Here is a 19,874-nt window from a genome sequence, read left to right as displayed (position 1 = left end):
GTAAGTCATAATAACGTAATTGCCCAAAAAAAACCTTAACAGTTAACAGCGTAAGTATTAGTTCACTTTTTTTATTAATTAAATATGTAATAATCAAACCAAGTTGAATTGGTCTACTAATTATTTCACTAATTGCTTAAATAAATATTGACAGTTCAAACCAAGTAATTAGTTAATTATTTTTTTAAATATAATATTATATAATTGAATATTTATATAAAATTATTTGGTAGTACATTAAAATTAGATTGTAAATTAATAATGTAAACCACTACTGCCAAAAAAAAGTTAATAATGTATATCATCATATTTTGGTTAAAAAAAAAAAAGAAAAGTCTCGTAAAAAATTTTGTAAATCAAGTTTCAATAGATGTAATCTATAGAATATAATAGATGTGTTAAATTTTTATAAATGAATCACTTTTTATATTTTCGTTTTATTGGTATTGTCATTGATATTTAATTATTTATAGAGCAATTGATGTTTATAAAGCCGCTACAAAGAGTAGAGAATTAGATTTTGTGTGTAAACCACCGTGATCCATCCTAGTTTATGATATGCGTTTCCATTTCTTCATAAATTTGAAATTTCTCAGTAGTTGTTTATGCTTTTTTTCTATTTTTCAGGTAAATCGCGATACAAAATAGCGATTTACATACATACAACTTTTGAATACCTTAATCATTTTTCATTTACTGAATTTGTATAATATTAATTTTTAAATTATTTAATTTTGTAAATTATCCTAAATTAGTTTTCACTTATTAGTTTGTAAAAAGCATTGACTTGAAATAAATAATAAAAAAAAAAAAAAAAAACGGGGACGACACTTTGATTTGGTGGTGATGAGGCTTGGCAGAAGTGGGCGATCTGCAGTGAAGCAAAGAGCAAAAAGTGAAGAGTAGAGAAAAGAGGAACGCAGCGAATCACAGAAACTGAGAGTTCGGAATTGTATGCTGCAATGCCTCATCGTAACAACCCTGCGCCACTTCCCTTAGTGGTCACCCTAAACTGCATCGAAGACTGCTCCATCGAGCTCGAATCCCTAACCGGCGTCGCCGCCGTCGAGCACGTCCCCCTCAGCCGCCTCTCCGACGGCAAGATCGAATCCGCCGCCGCTGTCCTCCTCCACTCCCTCGCCTACCTCCCACGCGCTGCCCAGCGCCGCCTCCGCCCCTACCACCTCCTCCTCTGCCTCGGCTCCTCCGACCGCGCCGTCGACTCCGCACTCGCCTCCGACCTCGGCCTCCGCCTCGTCCATGTCGACACCTCTAGAGCTGAGGAGATCGCTGACACTGTCATGGCCCTCTTCCTCGGCCTCCTCCGCCGCACTCACCTCCTCTCCCGCCACGCTCTCTCCGCCTCCGGCTGGCTCGGTTCCATTCAGCCGCTCTGCCGTGGTATGCGGCGCTGCCGAGGACTCGTACTTGGCATCGTTGGTAGATCTGCCTCCGCCCGGTCGCTTGCAACTCGCAGCTTGGCATTCAAGATGAGCGTGCTTTATTTCGATGTTCATCCGGTACCACCACCTCCGTCTTCTTCTTCAATTGCTGGTTTTCCTTTTTAAATTATATTTATTTGTTCTAAAAAAAGTGAATTGAAGGAATGTCCATATTTTGAAATTTTAACTGGTCAGTGGTGTTTCCTTCTGTGGATTTCATGCTTTCATTTAATAGGTTCGTATATTCTTCTTACATTTGATGCAATTGGTGTTTGGCAGCTAGGATTCATGATTGGGATGTTGATTTTAAGAAATGGTCGGTTTTTTTTACTCTGCTTTCTTAACACGAGGCTTTTGGTCTAGTTTGAGATCTCCTAGTTTGGATTTCATGGTGTAAATGTATTTGTGAGTGATGGAGAGTGGATTACGAGGAAGGTAGTACAATAGGTTCCTAGGAAGTAGGAAGGTTGAGGGAGATCTAGAAAAAGTGTAGAGAAAACTCTTAAGAGAGACTTAGAATTTAGCAGGACAATATGTCATTGATTCATGACTTCATGTTGTTGACCACCTGGTGGAACAAGACTTTGTCGCATATAATTATGAGTGACACTATTGGTGAATATGTGAAGATTATGATGCTTTTGTTTGAACATGAGACTTGGGTTTTGCATGATTGGTTATGCTGTTTAGTTTATTCATTTCCTAATGTTGTTATGCTGTTCCTTGACATTGTGAGATTAAGGTCCAACTTTGTTATAATTTTCATTGAACCTTCTTTACTCTGACTTTCAGCAATATTGTGAATGATATCTTTGCTTAGGATTCCTTGTGGGTTAGGGCTTTTGTTGCCTTAGCATACATGTCACAAACTCACATGTGCATATTACACAATTAAATAACTAGTATGCATAAAGTGACTGTTTACTTCTTGGCTTTTGCTGATGGGGATGACCAAGGATAAGGCTTGGATTTTGTTGTAGTCTTCCATTCTAGATGTGTATCAGAGTCTTATAATTTGCATCGTTTATTTCCTTGGAACATTGGTAATCAGTAGCAACCTAACATGACATGCACTTGGTACTACTATCCAACTCCCGTCCGTTGCAAGTACTAAGCCTGAACAGCACAATTGCTATTATTTTTGGCTAACTTTTTCCAGCACCTTGCACTTGCAGGGAAAAGGGAAAGTGAGCTTCCCTCCAGCAGCACGAAGAATGGATACTCTTCATGATTTACTTGCTGCGAGTGACCTTATATCACTCCATTGTGCTCTAACAAATGAAACAATGCAGATCATTAATGCTGAGTGTCTTCAACATGTAAAGCCTGGTATGTATACAATTATACATATTTTAGAGATATTTATTTGAATGTTAGTTATTATGTTTGAATAATCTTAATTATTGATGATATTCCGATATTTCAACAGGTGCTTTTCTTGTAAATACGGGTAGTAGTCAGCTTTTGGATGATTGTGCTGTAAAGCAGCTCTTGATTGATGGAACCTTAGCTGGATGTGCTTTGGATGGTGCAGAAGGGCCCCAGTGGATGGAAGCATGGGTATGGTAACTTTAGGTTTTGAATTCTTTAACTTTCAAGGTATTATAGGAATTTGTAAATGTCTAACCAGTTGAGTATTTTCTAACTTACGTATAATGTTTCAGAGGGTTGAACTTTAACGTCTGTCAAGTGAACATAATATTCTCTCTGGCCGCATAAAATATCATATCATATATTTTCTATATGAGGTGATATATGTTTGCTGTTTTTTTCACTATATCCATGTAGTTGCTGTTTGTGTTTCTTCTTGTGTTTGAAATAAGCAGCCTTTAACAAGTTGCCACCCTAGGCTGTCCAAAAACTGATGAAGAATAGAGTTATTATAAATGATAACAGTGATCTAGCATGTATGCAAGTTCTGGTCCAAAAACAGGACATTGTTCAAATTGATTTTGGCATTTGATAATTCTCTATCAGAGCAAAAATGAAGCAAATGAAAAACTGTATTCTGAAGATAAAGTGTAGGTTTTGCAAAAGTTGGTCAGCATAAATTGGATTAGCTACTTATAATGTATATTTCTCACTATCTGTTAGCATAGAATAGTAAAATATAATAATGAATGATGCTAACATCTATTGCATGTGTGCTTCAGGTTAAGGAGATGCCTAATGTGTTGATACTTCCTCGAAGTGCAGATTACAGTGAAGAAGTTTGGATGGAGATAAGGGAGAAAGCAATATCTATATTACAGACATTCTTCGTTGACGGGATTATTCCAAAGAGTGCCATGTCTGATGTGGAAGAAGAGAGTGAGGTGGATGATGAAAATGAACAATCTGATCAACAGTACAAAGAAAATTCTCTACAGATTATTGTTAGAGAGCAACTAGATGAGGTTCAAGTAAGTCCAAGTCCTGAAACCTCCCAAAAGAAAGGAAGCATTCAAGTAAAAGAATCTTCATCCCAGAACCAGGTTTCAAGTTTGACTCAGAGTACATCCACTAGATCTGAAGGTAGGCGCAGCAGGTCTGGTAAAAAGGCCAAAAAGAGGCATACACGTCAGAAGTCCCAGCCAAAACCAGAAGATCCATCTGCACTGGAGAAAGAAGGCACATCTCAGAGAGACGATACTGCCATGAGTGGCACAGATCATGCCCTAAGTTCCAGCTCTGAAGATTCAAGAAGTAGAAAAACTCCAATAGAATCGTTGCAAGAAGCAACTGCCACTTCAGTTCTAGTGCCAAGCATGAGACTTAGCGGAAATTGTACTGAACTTTTAAGAGATGGATATGTCATAGCCCTTTATGCAAGGGATCGCCCAGCACTTCATGTATCAAGACAGAGAGTTAAAGGTGGTGGTTGGATTTTGGATTCAATGTCAAGTGTGTCAAAAAGAGACCCTGCTGCACAGTTCCTCATAATCTTCAGAAGCAAGGTTAGTTTTACAGAAATACACCCATCCAATCAGCTTGGTTCCAGCTTGCTACAAATAATAATTTAGAGCGGTGTATCCTGTCTTTACTTTTAGCTTTCTAGTTTTAATGCAAACTAGCTGATATCAGAGTGATGCATTTATTTCAGGACACAATTGGCTTGCGATCTCTTGCAGCTGGTGGAAAATTATTGCAGGTAACTGAATAGAATGCCAAAAGTTTCTTAATTTAAAAAATTGTGTGGACTCGACAGTTATGTTAATTACTAATTCTTTTATGCACTATATAGGCTACTCTAAATATTCTATTTCAGATAGTAGCTAGAGATTTTTATGCATGGTTCCTTCCCCAATCTATATTCACATTGCTAATGCAATGAGAGCATTTTAATTTGGTTACATGGATTCATTTGATTTTTCAGATAAATAGAAGAATGGAATTTGTATTTGCTAGTCATAGTTTTGATGTTTGGGAGAATTGGACGCTGGAAGGTTCCTTACAGGAATGTAGACTGGTGAACTGTAGAAATCAATCAGTAAGTTCTCTTTGTCATCTTATTATGTTGCTGTTCACAACATATTGGTATAATGGTACAAGAATCATATGTTTCCCCTTTAATTTCCTAGCTACTTCTGAAACAAACTTAATTGGCTGCATTTTACATTGAGGATTTCCAAAATAGTTATTTGATTTATTTCCTTTACAAACCTATCTTTTTATATTCTTTTCACATCCATATACAAGAGAATTTGTGTTGGTGAGGTCTAGAAGATATCTTAGTTCCAAGGGATCATTGTGTTTCTTGACTTTCCCTTTTCTTGCAAAACCTCATTGCAAACTCGATGCATTGGGAAAATTACTTGTCTTATATTTGGTGGTGTGGTTATGGAAGATATTGCCTTTGAATGAAGTCATCACTCCTTGACATCGCACTGTTCTAGTCAACCGTTACATTATAATACATTCATTTTGGTCTTTCATTATTTTATGCGTTATTTAAAGGGCTGTGATAATATTTAAGTTGGTGATTTGGTTCTTAAAATTTCTTCCGCCTGATTAGTTTATCTTCGTTGATACAAATCCATAGGCTGTTTTGGACGTGCGTGTTGAGATTTTGGCAACTGTAGGAGAAGATGGAGTAACTCGTTGGATTGAATAGACTGGTATGGTGAGTTTGAGCTTATTTCCTGTCTGGGTCTGTATTATTAAAAACAAGTGATGAGCTTCTAAATCTTTCCTGTGCCCAGCAGTATTTGATCTCCAAAAAGTTTCTTTATGGAAAGATTGGAATGTATTTGTAGTCTTAAGCAGACCTCTCTTGGTGATTTTTTCTTCTTCCCTTTCTTTTTTACTTCCTCCTCCTCCTCTTTCTCCTCCTTATTTTCTCTTTCCTTTTTTTTCTTTTTTTCTTTCTTTTTCTTTTTTGGGGTGATGTTATCATTGATTGAGGAAATCCATGAGATTATATTGAGTGTGATGAAATCTATGCCCTCATTGCCCTGACATGATGAGTATTTATTCTAATGTCGATCATCGAACTGTTTTTTAAATTATGAAGTTAAAAGTAGAAAATAAGAAAGGGGAAAAAAATTATTTTTGTTATGTTAATGTTATTATTATTATTATCATATAGGTATGATATTACATCCAGTATTTTTTTTAATGGATTGCATCATTTGTTTCCCGATAGGCTAACATTGTAAAATTCCGAACAAAAAATAAATAAAAACATGAACAAAGAATAATTTGGAAATCAAATATAATGAACATGAAACAATTTCTAAGATTATTCCATGTTCAATCGAATGGTTTAATAGACGTTATGTTATTATTACAAAGTAATATTTATTAAATATTTCTCAACATTATTATTTATATAATTAAAAAATACAATGAACAAAGAAAGAGAATTATTAGGAGATTATCAAAATTTATTGTTTTTGGTTCTCACTTAACAATTAATTTAATTTCTTTAATATAATTTCTTTAGTCTGGTAATTTAACAATATTTTATTCTATATTTTTAAACATTAATAAATAATTAATGGCTAAAAACAATAAATTCTGCTAGTCTTTTAGTATTTTCTCTTTTTAATTTAATATTTCTTAAATTAGAATGCAAGTCCTCTTCTTTCGACAACGAGTGGAGCCCTTTTTAATAGGTGGGGAGATTTCTACAATGAAAATTTATGCAGTGGATTTCGGATTCTCGCGTATAAAATGAGGTCATAAAGATTAGTATGCACTATGGAGTGCCTTTGCATGAGGAGACTCCTCTTGAAGTTGCTAGAGGCAAGTGTATGTATCAATAGAAAGTATGATCCGTAACAGATGAAGCAGCTTAGCTTGATTCCACTGTTTGTAGCACAACTGAAACGTTTTGATTTTAGATATGTCATTTCAACATTGTTACACTGTATTTAGTTGATATAAGACTGCAAAAGGACCGACTGATCACTCCTCTCAAAAGTTACATCCCCAGATCCTCAATTTATTTTCCCCTTACAGGAAATTTTCTTTTAGTCCCACTTAAAAAAATTTTAATAGAACACTTGATAATACCACTTGAAAAAAACATTGGGAAATTACATTCCCTACTCTCCCATGTGCAACAATAACACGTCAAAAATAGCAGAATCAAACATATGGACATCAAAAATAGTAGAATCAAACATGTGGATGAAAAAGGTTAACATATTTTCTCAATTTCAACTATTTTATTTTAGGGTTAACATGCCACATGAAGCACTCTTAAGGTTTACCTCATCAATTTAGTTAAATATCACATCTGGTTTTTAATCTGAAACCCTAGTATTGGAAAGATCCTTGATCTTTTGTGTCGCCACAAAAGAGGCAGCAAATTCAAATCCTAGCAAAAACATTCCAATTAATGAGAATTTACTACTTTAAAAAATAAAAAGTGAAAGCCAACTAATCTGCAAAAGAAAAGGATGATATTGAAAACCCATATTTCATGCATGAGTTATAGATGAGCCACAACACGGGGAGAATACAATTGTAGTATACACATCAACAATGATAAAATACACTATCTATACCCAAAACCCAAGTCTAGCTCTTGACCATACATTCCCCCCTGGCTATGCCCCGAAGCATGGATTGGCTTTGAGTTTGTCCTCAGCTCCATCTCGAAAAGCCTCTGAAGTGCTTCTGGATGATTTCTACCACCACCTACTTCTGGCGCTGATAACAATAGTCCAAAAGGAAAAAGAAAGTCAGGATTGAGAACACAGCAAGAGACTAAAATGATACTTTGGATCATGGGATCCTATAATTGGTAGATGTTTGCCGCAGCAAATCTGGTGTCTTTGACATTTTTGCAAAATAGGTTGAGAGCAATATGCAAGATAACTTTTGTGCATAAATCAAAGGGAACAGTTCAAAACGAAAATATGGCGGATTAGGGAATGGATCCTCTCAATTTTTTCTCTCAATTGATGTTGTAAAGTGTGATCTTTCACCATACATTTTTTAAGTGGGATCAAAAGAAAACATGTAAAAAGATATTGTATGGTAAAAGACGACACTTTATGACATCAACTCAGAAAATTTGAGAGGATCCATTCCCAGTGTATGCCATTTGATTGAGGCAAGGATGATTCAATAACACCTTTAGCCATCAAGCCCAACAAAAAACACATGCAAGAACAATAAAATTACATCAACCTGTAGATAATCATGCATGCAAATAAATAATTCACATGTAACAATTATATCAAATCATGAAAACAGATTATTCCAAATTAAAAAGAAAAAAAAAACAAAGATCCATAATTCACAATCATCCAAATAAGTTAGGGCGTGTGAAATATTCTGACCACTGAAATCTGCGACAATCATACAACAGAGAAGCATGATACTAAAGCACATAAAATGGAAATACCTTGCACTTGCATTCCAGGGCCAAAATTAGGATGCTGGTGACCACTAAATGGGATGCCTTGCATTGGGTTCGGTTCCTGCATAAAACCAGTCATGGGGTTGCTTGCATGAGGAGGCATTGGCCCACCCCTCGGGAATCCTCTTAATAAATGAGGGGGAAGGTTCCCCTGCATCTGCATCTGTTGAAGCATTGAGTGCTGAGCATGATCAAACCCAGGATTTGGTTGATGGAAAGGAGGACCAAGCATATTTCCAGGAAATTGATGATTTGGTGGAGAGTCGTGACGAACCATGCCCTCGGGAGTTCCAAGCTTCATATAAGAACTAATATGGGGACGATGAGAATCCATTTGATTGAACATTGGACCCATGTGATTCATCTGAGGGGGATGCAGCTGTGGAGTTCTTTGGACATTAAGATTATACGGAAGCCCGGGCTCCCTCATATCATAAGGACCGGGAGGGTATGGTAGACCTTCTTGATTTCTCACAAGTCGTTCATCTCTAAATCCAGGATTCAGAGCAGCCAGCTTTCGGGTAATGTCAATAGATGTGTCTTGGGATAAATCTGTTTTAACTGAATTTCCAGCAGACAAAAAGTTTCGAAGAGGATCACCAACTGAAAGCAAGCTGTCTTCTTCAGGAAGGTGAAAATCACGACGCCGATTGAAACCACTGATATTGGAAGTCTCATTTTCAAGTAGCAAAGGATTAAGATCTCTCTGGGAATCACCATAACCTAACCATTGCTCCTCTAATCTACTTGATTTTGGTTGATGAGATTTTTCTGAAGTAACACCACTTCCATGCCTGGCCAGATGTTCACCTGAAGAAGTGTGAATAGTGTCTGAGGCAGGAAAAGGAAATAACATCGAGTCTGAAACATCACCCCCTGCAGATCCAACTGAACCCCTTTGAACAGAAACAGGTGCACCAACTGATTGCAACTCCTTCATAAAAGCTGTCCCAAAAAGGGTTTCCAGGGTCAATGTCTTTGATGAACTGGAAACATCTGCATTTGCTTCTAGTGGATTATCAATAACGTTGCCAGCAGTGGCTACTTCGGGATTGAGCACCTTGTCGTTAGAATCTAGAATGGATGAGAGTTCCACATCTTTATGTGAGGTTCCTTTCTGTAACAAAGAAAGGAGGTGGTGGGATGCATGATTATCTATATTTGGAGTTGACGGCTCCGTCTTTACATCAAAATCTTTGTCCTGCATGGGCTGCTTACTAGACGAGCCATTCTCACCAACTTGTGACAAAATTGATTGTTCTAGATCTTCACAAGTAAGAACCGCTGGTACAACCTCGGTTTTCTCACTCTTGTAAAATTGTTCAGAGTTACTAATATTGGCATGTGCTACACTTGATGCCAAGTGCTCACCAACAGGTTCAAGATTTTGTGAAGGGAAATTAGGTGTAGTGTGCTGGGTTGCTGTCACATTAGGCATCTGCAAACCGCCTTTTTCACCACCAACAATAAGTGATAGCAAGTCATTTGGCCTATGCGTCAAGTCATCTGCTGACTTCTTTTCTGCACCATGTTGTGTGGAGAGTTAGACAATAATCCGACATGAAGTCAAATAGTGCGAATTGATAGTATTGATGCACTAAATCACCATCGTACCTGTACCTTCTTCAACAAACCAATGAGCAAACTTCGAAGATTGGAAGGTGTTTGGACTCCAAGGCTCATCTGCTTTAGCATCAGGCTGCTACAAGAGCATAAATAGTAAAATCCACATTATTGTTACAAAACAACAGCAGAAATATAAGACTTGTAGAAATCATAATATCTCTAACCTACTAGGTATAATAATCATTTTCAATGAAATGTCTGCCAATTGTGGCTTCTCAAATGTATGTAAACCCAATCACACAGAAGAGTAGTTCATTGACAGATCACAAGTTCAGTGAAAGCTTTCTTGAGATTACTGATATGGAATTCGAGTAAGTGCCACAATTACCTCAATAATACTAGTTGGTTTTCCACTGTTTAATGTTGAAGTATTGCCACCGAAAAGCTTGAATAGGATAGAATTTGAGTTTTCTTGATCAAAACCTCCTGCAGCCTCCTTTCCTTTTACGTCAGCATTAATCTGAATAAATTCACTATCCTCTGATGATTCCAAAGCTTCAGAAAGAGCAGATCTCTTCCTCACTTGATCACCCATTCCAAGTTTAATGCCTGGAGTATCCACAGCCGATAAATCTGCTTCCTTCACCGATAATGCTTCTTCTATGTTTTCAGAATTCATATTGAATGTATGACTACCATTTGTATCCCCAGGCTCAGGCGGCCCAACCTAGTAAGCACCAGAAGAATCAACAGAGTATAAAAAGAAAGCCTAGAAGAATGACATATTTTCGTGATTAAAACACATTAAAGTGCACTTCAAACATATAACAAGCAAAAGAACAAATCATTTGGTATCAACATTCTAATCTGATACCATTTGAACTAGTGACATCGGATTCAATGTGAATTATTAAAAATTTAGGAAGACATTATGCCATCCTTTCAGTTTAAATTGATTCCTAATATTACTAACTTTATCTTCATGGGGAGAAATGAACATTCGGTACTTGAATATTATACATTTCAGTGAAGGATGGTTTTGAAAAAACAAATCACAATCTAGAATCTTCTAACCAACTCTAGTTAAATGATGTTAGTGACAATAAGTCAAATTACAGTTCACTACCCCAAAGCATCTCCTTAATTCTATAAACAATTGAACATTTTATTGCTCTCCATAGACTCCATGAGATTCCCTAATGAATTGTCTCCTAAGGATTAGACCTGAAACCAACAACGTGCATGTGCTCGCTGAGGTTCCAGACTCAGATTTTATTTGTCTTGAAATTCCCAGCATAAAAGAAACATGTCTCCTGGACCCAGTCACCTTTTGCTTTTAAAATAAAAAATAAACATCACAAGACTTGGATCACTCTCCAAACACTCATCCACACACTAAAATTATACGACACAAAACACCAATAGGATAAATTATAAATTTTAAATTATCAGAGAGGAATAATGATTTAAAATTATAAAAAACTCATCTTGAGGCAAGTAAAAAATTTATTTATATAGTATGGTTTTCACTTTTAGATCTATACAGGCCTAAAGAAGGTTCAAGTAAATACATAAAATATCTTATACAGAAAATCATGGCTACTTTAGAAGTATTCAGGCCTCATAACTCTGAACAATAACAGAAAATCAGAAATTCCCTCCACAGACATAAAATTTGTACAATAATGGCTAGTTAGACTGGAGAGGAAGTTGCATGCCTAATTCAATACTTTAAGCAACTAAGACTTGAACTTAGGATTTGAAAATGACAGCATTTTAAGATTAATTATGCATCAAAAACCATGAATAAGATACAAGCCAAAAATGCAACTATCTACCTCTGTTGCGCAAATGTTAGATGATGTTTTGGTGACTGAATTCCTTTCCAACATTGCGCCTCCAAAACCAGGGGGAACAAAACCAGGGGGTACAAGTGGTCTAGCAGCTGAAGGAGCATGTGAAACAGAAGATTTCTCATCATTGCTTAATGCTGATAGATTTGCAGCAGGCTCCACTGACTCATCATTTCTATTAGTTAGCTTTTTCTCATCATCATCTAGAAGTGAATTGATGTCAAATTCATCCTTACTCTTGCCTGGGTTCAGCTTATTCTTTTCTTGGAAAGATTTCTGCTGTTCCTTTCGCATCAATTCAAATGAAGCTGGCAAGAAAGTTGTCATCCAGTTAGTTAAATCGATAAGGAAAAACTTACGAGTGACCCCAAGTATAACGATAAACATAAATAGTGAGAACAAATATTGCCTCTGCCACAATATCTTCCAAAAGAAAGTCGTTACCTCTCCTCTTTCTTTCCTCTTCCACCCTGTCCTCACTCGTACATTCCAAAGAACCGAAAGTTTCATCATTATAAGAGTCATTAGTCTCCCTCCGAGAGTGTGGTGCCTGAAGGCATCCAAAGCCAAAAGATGAACCAGACACACGATATCAATTCTCTTGTGCGCAGCTCCACCGAATGAAATGAAAATCATTCTCAAGAGTTGATACTTATGTTGTTTAAGATATAACAACTGTAACTAACCTTATAGGGACGTGGGGGGTGATAAGGCTCATTAGATCGATTTAGCTGGTGGCTGTCATTAGCTCGAAACTTGGAAGCAGACAACCCAGGTGAATACCCAGTAGGTCTTGGAAAAGAGCCACTACCAAGAAGTCCATCATGCTCAGGGCTTTGCCATGATCTGCGAGATTGGTTGCCAAAACGTTTTCCAGAATCTATAAATTGACATGAAAATGAAGTACATCAACATAATACAAATACAACAAAAACAACAACAACAACAACAATAATAATAATAATAAAGAAATCTTCTTACAGAAACAGATTTAAAATAGCCTTCTATATCAGTCTAAATGGTTGAGATTTGTTAGGGCAGTTGTGGATTCCTTTACTAAATAAATGAGTATTCTATTCTTATTAATCAACTATAGAGCAAACCTGAATCCCATTCAGATTGAGAATCACTATCTTTGTCAGACCGTCCCGAAGAACGAGATTCCCATTTTCCATGGACCCCGCGCGAAAAACTATCACTTCGAGTGGGAGGGGATGAACTGTATTCATTTCGTCTGAAACTATGCATTGACAAACCACCAGTACTTCTCTGTCGTTCTTGGGGTGCATCTTCAAACTCACTGTTTAAACAAAGGGGCATAGATCAAAAACAAAAACAAAGCCTAACACAATAATGGAAGAGCACCAATCACCAAAAAAGGGTATATAAGACAACATAAAGAAGCAAAAAAAGATGTAGCATTCCGGCATTCGCTTTTCAAATTAAAAATTGGACAATGTGGTGTCGCAGAATTTACCTTAGAAGTGACCGATCAAATCCACTAGGCAACTCTCTGCAGACATCCAATCCACTGAGTGATAACATAAATTCTCGAGTGTATGTTATTTTCCCCTTCCTGAACCACCAAACAAGATGAGTGTCTCATCATGACCATAATTTGATGAAACAAGTTACAATAAAGCAGAAATACTTATCAACAAAGGAAGAAAATTTTACTTCTGCAATCCATGATCAGTTGCATGATCCAACAAGATTTTATCTTCACTTTCAATGCTCATTTTTTTCTCTCCAAGCAAGAGCTACGCCAAACGAAGCAGACGAACAATGCCAACTACCTCAAACTGATGAACAATGCAAAACTATCAACTACCAAGAAGTACACTAGTCACTACCCATCACTTATCCAATTCAATAACACAATCTCACACTCATTGAGAACCCAAACTATAAAATCTACCAAAAACTCTTATGCTCCCAACTCCAACACCAGCACCAACACTAAAACAGAGTTAAGTACAAAGATTAATCAAACGTAACTATTGTTCTTCTAGTGCAAGCACAAGGTCAATCCTAGCTAATCCATATAACCCACTTATACAACCCTGAAATGGAAAAATTCTCAAATCTACCAAACCTGGACCTGAGAACTTATATATACAATCACAAGCAGAACAATTCCCCACTCACTGATCCAGCTCAATCAACAAGACCTATCATCCATAACCCTCCCAAGCTTCCTCCTTTACGAAAGATTACCAATATCCATCACCTAAAAAGCCGTGAAAAGGAAAAGAAAACACTCAACCTACAACAAAATCCGCGAACCAAAGAGATTCAATCTATGTGCATATACACACGTTAATCGCCTCTTTGAGCAAAATCAACACAAAAAAGAAAAAGAAAAAAGAAAAAAAAAACTACAGGTTTTTTTTATTGGAGGAAGAGATTCGATTCAAAAACTCGTGGAATACCCATGAATTCTGAACTCCGAGAAATTTGTGCCTAATCTAATTGCTCCGCCATGGGAAATGGAAAACAAAAACAAAAAAAAAGGACACAATTTAGGGTTTTGATTCTTTTTTCTTTTCAGAGAAATTATGCGGATCTAAGGTGTGAAATAATGTGAATCGATGAAGGTGAAGTGTGCGAAAAATTTTTTGGGGTTTTGCAGTGATGGATCGCGAAAGAGGAAGAGGGAGTAAAAAAAAGAGCAGAGGGATTTGAAGAAAGAGAAAGGTGTTTGTTAAATTAGTTTTTTTTCTTTTTGGTTTTCTACGCGCTTGGATTCTTCGCTCTCTGTATCTCCCTGATTTGCTATGCCTATTTTTACAGTCTCTTTCTTCAAATGGAATGGATTAATCTGTTAGATTAATTGATTACTAATTAATTAATGTAATTAATACTACATAAATTAGTAAAAATATAAATTTTAACTAGTTCTAAAAATACATATTAAAATTAAAAATTAAAAAATTATTAAAAATACAAAAAAAATTAAATTTTTAATACATTTATATTATAGTTATTAGTCACTAAAAAAAAATATTATAGTTATTAAAAAATTAAAAGTTTTTACTTTTCACTAATATAATAATAAAAAATTTTATTTTTGATGAATTATCGGAATAAAAAACTTTATACAAAACTAACTATATTTTATATGAACTGTATCTACAGTTATCCAAATAATTTTATATTTATCAGTTTATCAAAATTAAATTTAAAATAATACAAGATTCATTTTAGTTACATAATAAAGAATTGAATAATATATTTTTTTTAATATTTAATATTTAAAATAAATTCTAATGTTGCGTTTAATGTTTAAATCGTCTTATCTTAATTCTTAACATTTTAAAATCGTTTTAATGTTGTTATATGTTAGTAATTTGTTAATAGAACTAACGATATAATAATATTGAGATAATTTTAAAATGTTAGGGAGTTAAATAGGACAAAATTTTGAACAACAAAAATGATACATTATTTTTCGAAGAATTAACAAATAAAGTAAAATGAATTTTAACAAAATAAATTTTATTACGAATTTAAAATTTTTACTCATGCTTATAAATGGTTATATAAATTTCTAGAAAAAAAATATATTGTACATATACAATAAAGTATAAATTATACTTTTTGTTTTTGATATATCGAACATTTTTAATATTTTATTTTATTTTATTTTATTTTTAACATTTAAAAAAAATTTCAATAATTTTATTTTTTTACTATAGATAATGATTTAATTTATTTTTTAATTTTGTTTTTAATCAAAAATAAATTTATTTAAAATGAAAGTAATGTGATTAAGAGTAAAATTGAAAAAAATAAATTTATTTAAAATAAAAGTAATGTCACTAAGAGTAATTTATTTAGATGTGATTAAAAAATAATTGAATAATTATCTACCATAAAAAATTGATATTGTTGAATGATAAAATTAAAATTTAATTAAATTAAATATTAAAGAAGTTAGGTAAATTAAAGACAGAAAAGTATAATTTATACTTTATTGTATATATATTATTTTTTTTGTAAGTTTATGTACTAGCCATTTTACAAGTATTCCATAATGAATAAAAATCTGAGTAAAACTGAAAAAAAATTTATTTAGAATGAAAGTAATGTGATTAAGAATAATTTAGATATAATTAAAAAATAATGAAATAACTATGTACCATAAAAAATAATATTATTGAATTTATTTTAAAATTAAAAATAAAATTTATTTAAATTAAATATTAAAATAATTTGATATACTAGAGACAAAAATGTATAATTAGTCTTTATTATTTAGATCGAAGAGGATTATGGATTGGAAAAGAAGTTTATTGTTCTCAGGTGGCAGGCACACGCTATTGAGAGCAGTGAGAGAAGCGATTCCTATTTACACACTCTCTTGTTTCAAGCTCCCAAACACGCTGTTAACTGAGATTCATAGCATGCTTTCGCAATTTTGGTAGGGTCAAAAAGGCGCAGAACGAATAATGGTTTGGATTAAATGGGACACAATGACGAGACCAAAGAAAGATGGAGGGTTGGGGATCAAAGATCGAAGGGCACAAAATTTGGTCTTATTGGGTAAGTAATGTTGGCGTCTAATAAAATACCATAATTCTACACTGTCAAGAATGTTCAAAGCTAAATATTTCAGATATACAGATTTCTTACATGCAGAGATAGAAAGCATATCATCGTGGGGTTGGAGAAGTGTTCTTGAAAGGCGCAAGGTGATTGAGAAATGCTTGTTATGGAAAATAAGGTCTGGTGCTAATGTCCGCATCTTCCATGATCCATGGCTCCTACCACCATTGCCCTTTAATGTCCATCAAGCTGCAGTCACAATCCCACCGAATCTGCAAGTGTATTATGTTAGTGCGCTACTAAATCCTGATAGAAGCTGGAACAGAAACTTGATTGAGTCAATTTTTTCAATTGATATATGCAATAAATTTTTTTCCATCAAACCAACAGAGGATGAAGTTAATTGGTGCTGGACAAAATCTGGTATATACGAAGTTGGATCAGGATACAAACTTGCTTATGGGTTCTTTCATTCTCGTACTTCATTGATGCCTCAGAACATACAGAACAATAGAGTATGGAATAGCATTTGGGAATTGAAATTACCTCATAAAATTAAGATTTTTTTATGGAAGAGTCTTCATGAAAAGCTTCCGGTTTTGCAACAAATCTATAGCCGATTTGCATCCACCCCCGCCACTTGCCCAAGATGTATGCTGAAAGATGAATCAATTTTTCATGCCTTGTTCCAATGCCCTCTGTCTTCAATAATTTGGAGTCTAAACTTAATAACCCCTGACTTATGGCAGATAGAAGAGGAGACCTTCATCAATTGGTGGCAACGGGCCTTATCTTGGGCAGCAACTCAAATGAAGGTAGACAAAAGATCCTCTTCATCGCGGCGCTGTGTTGGAGCACTTGAAAAGTTAGGAATAGATATGTCTTTGAGAAGCTAATAAGCCCAGCGCCGAAGATAGTGCAAGAAGCTAGCAGCGTGAACTCAATAGCCATATCTAATGAATGCTAATAATTTCTCTTTATTCTTACTTTACTCTTTCTTAAATTATTTGTGTTCCAATCACATTTGGTGATAATTGAGAATACCCAACTTCTTTTGTACTTCCTTATGAAAACATTATTATTTTATAATAATAAAATAATATCTATCTTTTGAGAAAAAAAAAAAGATCGTTCCTAAGGTTGAATTTTATTTTAAAATCGTTATTCCTTCGAACAAAAGTACCTTTTTTTTCTAGTCACCATCATTCTCAGTTCTCCAAATTTTTTCTTCTTAACTGCCTCCACCCTTCCCAACCCCAACATAGAATAACAACGCAACAACGGTAACAACTTCCGGTGAAGGCGACGATGACTTAGCTCCCCTTCTATTTTTTCACTTGTAATCTACAAATTTCAAAGAAACATCCATCGGTACAATAATTAACACTACCAACAAACCCATTTTGAAACAAAATTTCTCCTCCAAATACATTCAACAACAATAATTTATTTATTTTGATTAACATAACTCAAACTAAAATTCGTAAAATAGATAGATATTTAAAGTAGGAGGGAGCAAGATTGAAAGAGCAAGAATGACAGATCTATTATTCCAATCCTCATCTCTGCCGCTTCTTTTTAACCATCCTCTACCAGACTACCACACAATTAACACACACATAGAGAGAAAGTAGAGAATAAAGAGAAAAAAAGAAGAAGAGGAAATAGAGAAGAACAAAAATAAGAAAGAAAGAGAAAAAGAGAAAAGAGCCAACGCTGAAAAGAGAAGAAACAAAAAGAACACTGTGATAGATAAGATGTGAATAGGAAAAAAGAACAAAAAAGTTGGAAGAGGGAGAAACGACTTCACTTGTGAGTATGAGAGAGAGAGAATTTAATGTTATGGACGATTTTGAACACACAAAAAAAAAAACTAGAAACGATTTTTATTTTTAGCTTAAACCATAGAAACTAAAATTATAATTAACCCTAATTTATACTTTAAAGTATATGTATCATGTTCTTTTTTACAAAAAAAAAAAACTTATTTACTAATTATTTTACAAGTATTATATGATAAGTAAAAATATTGAATAAGTAAAAAATACTAGTTATTTTACAAATATTTTTCTTGATTGTTAATTCTTTTAAGAGAAATGTATCATTTTTGCCTCTAACGTTTTCATTTTATTTAAGTCTTCAATGTTTTAAAATCGTCTTAATTTTATCCTACTATCAACTCTGTTAATAGATCACTAACTGTAGGATAACATTGAGACGATTTTAAAATAGGGTTTTTTACTTAAATAAAATGTATGGGAGTCAAAATTACCTAATTCCCCTGAAACGAATTCTGCAACGTAAATCCCCTCTTGGTATTATTATATAAATCGTCCTAGGCTGCATAGGGTTACATAAAACGTGAATCATCTTAGCCTGGGACGATTTATGCATGAACATGTTAGGCAAATCAAACGTAAATCGTGGCAGGGTCTCCAGGGTTAGAAGAAGAGCATAAATCGTCCCAGGTGGTAGGTTTTACGTGTTAATGGGCTAACTCTCACTGGGCTGCCACGATTTATGCATTATTGGGACCCTATTGAGCCTGGCACGATTTATGTTTGTTTTCGTAACACTAACTGGGTTGGGACGATTTATGCCCAAGTTAGTAACCCTAAGGATATAAACAAGAAACTAATATTTACTTTAATTTTATTTTTTTCTCCAATTGATCGAGTTGATCTTCAGTTTTTTACGTAGATTCCTTGGGTGCTTCAGGCCTAGTTTGGTAGCTTGTTAAAGCTGGTATTTGAAAAAAATATTTTTTTAAAAAAATTATAATTGTTATATTTTATAAATTGTAATAAAAGTAATTTTTGATAGGTGTAAATTATATGGATTGTATTCAATAAAATTTGCACAATTTAAAATAATTTTAATAATCATAATATAATAAAAAATTGATATATGTTATTAAATTTTATTATTTTAATAAATAGTAGTGTTAGTAGTTGTGAATTTTATTTTTCATCTTCGCCCTTTCGGGAAGTATTTAATTGAAAAATCTTGTATAGTTTTGTTTTATTGTATATTTTATTTGGATAAATTTGTATAAAAGTTGGTGACAAGTAACATAATTTTTTTTTATAAAGTAAGAGTTTCTTTTTAAAAGGTAATAATATATAATTGAAAAATACTAAAGGATAAGCAAATTTTTTTATTTTTGGTTGGTAGTTAGTTAATAATATTTAAAAGTGTTGATTAAAATTTTAAATCAATTTGTATGGGCTAGAATCTTCACGAAACATGGTTAAAGAATTGAAGAAGCAAAGTTTGAGTTGAATACAATAATCATCAATTGGCTAGATATTGCTAGAAGCTAATATATCGGAAGCTTGAAGATTTTTGAAGAACACTCAAGAGAATAGCACAACTACAATATTCTATAACATTGAAAAAATTCAAAATCAAATTGAATTGAAATTAGAAGATTATGAAAACTACATGAATGCAAATTGAAAGAAGATTCATGAAGTCAACTCATAAAATGGTGGTCATTACAAAATTGATTTGTGATTCATAAATTATTATTTTAGTGGGAAGCATTGCCTATATAAAGGCACATATGTCTTGTGTAATTTTGTGTTCCATGAAATGAAAAAAGATATGATT

At 34.1% G+C, this 19,874-nt stretch overlaps 2 protein-coding genes across 3 annotated transcripts; one reads left to right on the top strand and one right to left on the bottom strand.

Moving 5' to 3' along the window:
- Positions 1-529: 529 nt before the first annotated feature.
- On the top strand, positions 530-5,858 carry AN (NAD(P)-binding Rossmann-fold superfamily protein). Its single transcript, XM_016340573.3, has 7 exons — positions 530-1,520; positions 2,618-2,771; positions 2,872-3,002; positions 3,596-4,378; positions 4,525-4,572; positions 4,798-4,911; positions 5,464-5,858. Exons 1-7 carry the CDS (start codon positions 963-965, stop codon positions 5,533-5,535), a joined length of 1,860 nt encoding a protein of 619 aa, XP_016196059.2. The 5' UTR covers positions 530-962; the 3' UTR covers positions 5,536-5,858.
- A 1,455-nt stretch (positions 5,859-7,313) lies between these two features.
- Positions 7,314-14,505, bottom strand: LOC107635047 (chorismate synthase). 2 transcript variants are annotated; one of them, XM_016338406.3, is made up of 10 exons: positions 13,392-14,505; positions 13,192-13,290; positions 12,818-13,014; positions 12,401-12,594; positions 12,159-12,264; positions 11,700-12,022; positions 10,250-10,588; positions 9,910-9,997; positions 8,281-9,816; positions 7,314-7,580 (listed from the first exon to the last, which is right to left on the bottom strand). In XM_016338406.3, exons 1-10 carry the CDS (start codon positions 13,451-13,453, stop codon positions 7,426-7,428), a joined length of 3,099 nt encoding a protein of 1,032 aa, XP_016193892.1. In that variant the 5' UTR covers positions 13,454-14,505; the 3' UTR covers positions 7,314-7,425. The 2 variants fall into 2 exon arrangements, with proteins under 2 accessions (XP_016193892.1, XP_016193893.1); XM_016338407.3 differs by having other exon boundaries at positions 9,910-9,994; positions 13,392-14,491.
- Between the last annotated feature and the right edge of the window lie 5,369 nt (positions 14,506-19,874).

The sequence above is a fragment of the Arachis ipaensis genome, chromosome B4 (assembly GCF_059453495.1).
Source record: "Arachis ipaensis isolate K30076 ecotype BB chromosome B4, ASM5945349v1, whole genome shotgun sequence".
In the NCBI taxonomy this organism is placed as follows: Eukaryota; Viridiplantae; Streptophyta; class Magnoliopsida; order Fabales; family Fabaceae; genus Arachis; species Arachis ipaensis.
This window is presented reverse-complemented; position numbering and strand designations above follow the sequence as displayed.

Excerpts from the sequence above, each read along its gene's own strand:
- AN (XM_016340573.3), top strand. The coding sequence starts at position 963 with ATGCCTCATCGTAACAACCCTGCGCCACTTCCCTTAGTGGTCACCCTA. Across the intron at positions 1,521-2,617 it reads TTTATTTCGATGTTCATCCG|GGAAAAGGGAAAGTGAGCTT; the intron begins GTACCACCACCT and ends TTGCACTTGCAG. Across the intron at positions 4,573-4,797 it reads CTGGTGGAAAATTATTGCAG|ATAAATAGAAGAATGGAATT; the intron begins GTAACTGAATAG and ends TTGATTTTTCAG.
- LOC107635047 (XM_016338406.3), bottom strand. The coding sequence starts at position 13,453 with ATGAGCATTGAAAGTGAAGATAAAATCTTGTTGGATCATGCAACTGAT. Across the intron at positions 13,015-13,191 it reads TTTGATCGGTCACTTCTAAG|TGAGTTTGAAGATGCACCCC; the intron begins GTAAATTCTGCG and ends TTGTTTAAACAG. Across the intron at positions 7,581-8,280 it reads CCCTGGAATGCAAGTGCAAG|CGCCAGAAGTAGGTGGTGGT; the intron begins GTATTTCCATTT and ends TATTGTTATCAG.